Raw genomic sequence first — 6,366 nt, 5'->3', positions numbered from 1 at the left:
CCTGATGCTATTAACTGTAATGTGTTGGTGTTGAGTGATAGAGTAAATAGATCTTTGTTTGGTAATTTACAGGAGATGAGCAGCCAAACCGAACGCGTGCGCGCTTCGTGGGGGAGGGAGGGAGGGGGTAAACGAGAGGGGAGGATCATGCCACTGCAATGCAATACATTCTGTACATACCGTTTCTTGTTTGTTTGTTTGTTTGTTTTTGGCATTTTCTCATAGAGACGCATTTAGAAAACGAAACAAACCATTTTCGGCTGTTATTTTTTAGGGGTGCTGGGACAAAGTTTAGGAGTGCTTGAGGCCCCAAAAATGGGCCACACACGCTTGTGTTTACACAAATTATCTGCCCCGTGGCTTGTGTTTACTCGATCCTTTCTGTAGCCACAGGGATGGAGATGCTGGTTGGTCTGTTGGACGTCCGACTTATGTTGAAATGTTCGGGTTTTCAAATTTGATACGTTTAGATGTACCTTTATTGATATCCCATAAGAGAAATTCATTGTGACACAGCGGTATTAAAAGATTAGGCGAGATAAGACAAGATAATTCAATTAAATTTTATTTATATGGCATCGATAACAATACAAATCGCTTTACAAAAACCCACCTGAAACCCACGGAGCAAGCCTGAAGCCTGAAGCCTGGAGGCGACGGTGGACAGGAAAAACTCGCTTTTAACAGGGAGAAAACCTTGAGCCAGCTCATATGGAGGGACCCTTCTGCCTAAGATCAGCTGGGTATAAGCAGAGAAGAGGGAGAAAAGAAGAGCAGGGAAAATCTACAGGTTGAAACTTAAATAAACTCACATATGAGCTCCAAATGTGCGGTTAAAGCCACTGAGTTGCCAGTAAAGGAAAACTGAATCCGCCATTTCCGGCTGAGATTAAATGGCCCCAATTAAACATGACAGCTTGAATGAGCAACGTCTCACACGCCCAGTGTCCTTTATCTGAAAGTTTCATGTGAGCGATGAATCTGAATGCCAACTACACCCAGAGATACGGCGCACCTGTGATAGCTGCATCTTCCACCCACCTGTCTTCTCGGCCCCTCCCGCCTCCAGGTAGGCAGCTATAAAGCTCATCTCCCGGTGCGCCTCGACACCAGCTCCTCCACGCTTCTCCTTGAGTTTCAGTGAAAGCTGCACCTGAGAACACAGTTCACCATGACCTCATACCGCTCCGGACAATCCTCCATGTCCATGTACTCTATGCCCTCCGTCTCCAGCGCTCGGCGCGGGACGAGCGTCTATGGCGGGGCAGGCGGCAGAAGCGTCCGGGTGTCCTACGCCTCCAGCAACCTGGGCTCTGGCTTTGACCTGTCATCGGCTCTGGGAGCTGGGGGCAGCAGCAACAACAGCTTCGGCGTGTCGGGTGGCGAGAAGGCGACCATGCAGAACCTCAACGACCGCCTGGCCACCTACCTGGAGAAGGTGCGCTCTCTGGAGACAGCCAACGCGCAGCTCGAGCGCCAAATCCGGGAGTGGTACGAGAAGAGGACCGTCCAAACCAGAGACTACAGCCAGTACAACGTAGTCATCGATGACCTGCGCAAAAAGGTAAACCTTCCTTTCTCACACGCATCATAACTAAGCTTGAGAAGAAAAATGCAATGCCCACACACTTTTAAAAAATTTACTTCTAGTTATTTTTGTAAATCTTCTTTATCCCCCCATCGCATAAACTAACGACAACGATTGTTGCGTCAGGGGATTGGATTGCTAGTCGTTTTAATTTCTTGTATATTCTTATTTAAGAAGGAGAAGAAGAAGAACTTTATTGCACACAAGTTACATCGAAATTTAGTTTGGCAGCAATCTTTATTAGCAACGTTTGTAATAGTCTCTCCTTCAAGTGACACACTGCACATGGGCAGACTATTTGAAGTCTTTTCAGCATCATCACACAGTTGCATGCCCTCAGAAGAAAACCTCTTAAAATGCCAGGCACTAGGTGTCCATGCATGTATGGGTTAGTGGTATATCTGATTCAGAGTCTCAGCAGTGATCAGCAGTGTCAACTGTGGAGTTACAAAAAAATAAACAAACAAAAAACAACTCAAAGCAGTGCCCTACCAGCCCACATTCCAGACAAGGAATTATTAACACACGTTGGTAAGGATATTTAATGACAGACTCTTTTTTTTTTCTAGATCTACAATGCCACACAGGACAATGCCAGGCTCATGCTGCAGATTGACAACGCCAGACTTGCGGCAGAGGACTTCAAAATCAAGTGAGCTCACAGTTCTTTATCCCCCCCATAGTCAGTATAAGTGTGTTTTGTAATGTGGAATTTTGAGACACCTTATGTATTGTTCTTAAATGGCATGTTCGGCTCAGCTGTTTCAAGCCTTGTGGGCACATAATCAACAAGGCTGTTAACGGTCTGGTAAAACCGGCTTAGCCGGTTTCTTCTGGAGTCTTGGCTTGTTGCTGGTTTTAATATTAATTGCTTTCTTTCTGATTGACAGGTTCGAGAATGAGCAGTCAGTGCGCTTTTCGGTTGAGTCAGACATCGCTGGGCTGCGTAAAGTCCTGGATGAGCTTACCATGTCCCGGTCTGACCTGGAGATGCAGGTGGAGGGCCTGAAGGAGGAGCTGGTCTACCTGAAGAAGAACCACGAAGAGGTGAGAGGCTTTCTGTTAGGATCACAGCATCTCAGTGACCCAGGCATAGACTCTTAGTTTTACGGCTGCAGTTTTGCTGTTTTGGCTCTTTTCCAAGGCCTCAGAGGCTCATTTATAATTTTTTTGGCCTGTTATGCTTCTTGTAGGAAATGGCAGCCCTGCGTTGCCAAGTGTCCAGTGGTTCCGTGAACGTGGAGGTGGACGCCAAGCCTCAGGAAGACCTGAACAAGATCCTGGATGAGGTCAGGTGTCAGTACGAAGCTATCGCCACAAAGAACCGCAAAGAAATGGAAGCCTGGTACAAAGTCAAGGTGAGGGGAGCGTGAAATCGTACATTGAGCCGTATCTAGAAAGAAGGATCCTCAGCAGCCTTGTGACCATCTCTATGTCCACTCTTTGTCTTCCAGTTTGACGAACTGAACAAACAAGTGGTGACGTGCACGGAGACCCTCACAATCTCCAAAAGTGAAATCAATGACCTGAAGAAGACCCTGCAGTCACTTCAGATCGAACTGCAGTCCCAGCTCAGCCTGGTAATGACAGACCTACACAGACACAAACCGTCAGTCACCTTTTGTGACTCCTCTGTCAGTTTTCTGTGCCTTAGGCGACGCAGCTGGAAAGAGAAGTTGAAAAGCAAGCAATTAGCACTCAGCCAACGCTCATGTGTTTGTTCTTCAGAAATCTGCCCTGGAGGGCCAGCTGTTGGAGACGGAGACCTGCTACAGCCAGCAGCTGTGCCAGCGCCAGGCCCAAGTCGATGCCCTGGAGAACGAGCTCTGCCAGATGAGGACGGACATCGAGAGGCAGTCCTCAGAGTACAAGATACTGCTTGACATCAAGACCAGGCTGGAGATGGAGATCGCAGAGTACAGGAGACTGCTGGATGGAGAGAGCGGAAAGTAAGTAAAATGTTTGTCGCACAAAGTTCAACCTAACACACTGGAATAAGGCCAGCAGGTAAAATGTTAAAAAGGAACATTCACCATTCACGTGTACATTCAGATATTGGAATCAAAACAGAACGAGGCTCAGTTTAGCATAAAGACCAGAAACAGATCTCCCTCTGTACTATAGTAACAAAACACATTCTCCTTGAATATCACAGGGTAAACAAGTTGTTGATTAGTACCTTTAGGGTGGCAGGTAACTTTTTTTTCCCATTTGTCACAAACAAATGTGCACATAAGTATGTTTTTTAAAACCGTTGACCCGTTGGTCCTTTAACATCTGCATTATGTGTTTCTCAAGTGTTAAAAATGAAAAACTAACTTTTGCATATCTTTGTAGGTCAACCGTCCAAACCGTCGTGCAGCAGGAGGTCAAACGTGAGTTCACATCACTGCAGCATTTTTCCCTCTCTTTTGCCGTTGATGAATGAAATGTGAAAACAGGTTTGTACAACTTTTTTTCTGATTTGCTCTGCAGATAAACCCGTCATCACCCAGAGGACAAAGGTGGTGATTGAGGAGATCATTGATGGGAAAGTAGTGTCCCGCACAGAGGATGTGGACACAGAGATCATCAGCAAGTAGAGTGCTGGGTTCACAACTGATCTGAGTCAACTGATTAAAAACCAAAAATAAATCAAACCGCGACAAGGAAAAAAACTACTAAATGCAAGCATGAAGAAGAGTTTTCTTGTATGAAAATACTTAATTTGACTTAACTGCAAAATGTTTTCTTTCTTAAATTTTGTAACATCAGTGGAGCATATTGAAGAAAAGCAAAGCACCTCTGCATTTAAAGAAACATTAAAATGAAATTTAAAAAATCCACTACCAATTGTGTTTTTTGTGCTGTCGTCTTTGAGAAAGTTTTTCTACACCAAGGTTCAGCTGTAGGTAAATTACATGTCACCATAGTGCGTCTCTGTGATCCAAGAATTTCTGTTAGTTTAGACCAAACTCCCACTAGTCTTTGTGTCTGTGTTTTAGTTTCTGTGACTTTTTTTAAATAAGCATCCTTGTTTCACCTTATTGATTAGCTGTAAAGAAATTCCAAAGGTTGAAATTATATATAAAATAGTATATATATAAGTATTGTGCTGTAAGCAACTAAAGATACCATAGCTAAAATTAAATAAGATTCCTTCCTCTTACAAGGGTAGGATATATCTTTCTATTTGCTAAATCAGTATTCTTTTTAAAAGGAAACATTTAAAATCTAGATCCACAGATGAAAAACACAGACATATGTCTGAGCCTATTACTCATTCTGTGACGACTGCATTGTGTTTATTCACTGGCTTTTAGTTCGAATGTAAAGAGAAACAAGTACGCTCCGCAAATAGGGTGCACCTCTTCATATTTGCATGAGAACTTTGGCACTGGCTAAGGGCATTATATGAAGTACCAAGTAAACATATTAATCCTGTTCAACAGCCCATTGTTGTCAGAGAAGAACGAACAATGCTATTTTGTAATTGTGAGAAAGTATTAATGTGTAATCTAATGTTATGGAAATCAGTCTACTTGAATGGATATTTTACCTTTTGGAAGGTAATTAACCATTCACAGTTTACAGCTCCAGTTAAGAACTCTTAATGAACAGTCCCAACCCCGATCTTGATTATGACATGGTTTTCTTACCTTCTTTTCAAAAAATGTTAACAAACGTGAAATAAGGCCCATGTTGTCAAGTATCCATGGCAACGTTATTGTTAAAGCACAAGTCAGCCAGCCACCAAATACTACTACCACGCCACCTGGCCACACCCAAGAGGTTATAAAACCTCATCAAAGCATTTCCCTTCAAAAGAACAAGTAACCTGAGAGTAAAATGAATGTTTTAAAACCTTTCAACACTTTATTTGGTTTGATGGTGTGTATCCGCTGCTGACCTTTTTAACCTAAGTTAGATTTCTGTATTATATGAAGATTATAAAGAAAGAAAGATAAAACAAAATAAGATGAAGGTGAATTAAAATATAGTATATCCTAGTAAAATAGTATATATATAAGTAATATGGTATATACATAGGAATGACAGATGCTAACCTCTGGGTATCCTCAAACTATGTTTAATATGTCTTTGTGAATTTTTTTGTTTCATTCAGAAAAAAAAAAAAGTCAAAAGTCATCCACCTGGTCTTCCTAAACCCCCACCACTGTCCACCCTTCAGCTGTTCATATATAAACAGTTGGAATGGCCCATTGTTGACAGTGTACACCACCTTAGGTGCTATGAAAACCTAACAAAACTAAACACAGAGTTTCCAGTACTGCTTCCTGTTTCTCATGTTATACAATTAACAAGCAGAAACAAAGGCATCCTGGTTTAGGGTTATGGTTTCTTGATGTTTCATTCAAGTAGCTTATATGTCCACCAGTTACTAGTTTCAGCTTGTTTTTTATTGGATGTACTATGACCTGGATGTCTTGTATTAGTTTTTTCCTCTGAGAATGTAATATTCTCTCCCTGACTGCAATCTGAATTAACGTGAGAAATTAAGATTGTTTTGAGGGAAAGATACAAAACAAGAGGAATAAATAAATGTCATCAGGATATTTACAAGTTTGCAGACACCATGATTCGTCTTCACATTTGTTTGAATTATTTATCACAAATGAGTCAACAAGCTCCACACTTTCCCTTTAAGCGACCACAAACACAACGTCACACGCGTCGGAGGCCTTTTCCCTTCTCGCTCCCTGTCATGCAGTGTTTCCAGGTGTCCACTAGATGTCAGTATGTTCACAATGACCTCCGATATGCATCCACTTGCCATT

At 42.4% G+C, this 6,366-nt stretch overlaps 1 protein-coding gene across 1 annotated transcript; it reads left to right on the top strand.

Annotated features, from left to right (window-relative positions):
• Positions 1-1,106: 1,106 nt before the first annotated feature.
• LOC125004637 (keratin, type I cytoskeletal 17-like) lies at positions 1,107-4,413 on the top strand. The gene is made up of 8 exons (XM_047579413.1): positions 1,107-1,564; positions 2,158-2,240; positions 2,479-2,635; positions 2,782-2,946; positions 3,043-3,168; positions 3,317-3,537; positions 3,926-3,963; positions 4,064-4,413. Exons 1-8 carry the CDS (start codon positions 1,172-1,174, stop codon positions 4,168-4,170), a joined length of 1,290 nt encoding a protein of 429 aa, XP_047435369.1. The 5' UTR covers positions 1,107-1,171; the 3' UTR covers positions 4,171-4,413.
• The last annotated feature ends 1,953 nt before the right edge of the window (positions 4,414-6,366 follow it).

This window comes from Mugil cephalus, chromosome 2 (assembly GCF_022458985.1).
Source record: "Mugil cephalus isolate CIBA_MC_2020 chromosome 2, CIBA_Mcephalus_1.1, whole genome shotgun sequence".
NCBI classification, from domain to species: domain Eukaryota; kingdom Metazoa; phylum Chordata; class Actinopteri; order Mugiliformes; family Mugilidae; genus Mugil; species Mugil cephalus.
The sequence above is the reverse complement of the archived record's forward strand: the minus strand, read 5'-3'. Positions and strand labels throughout refer to the sequence as shown.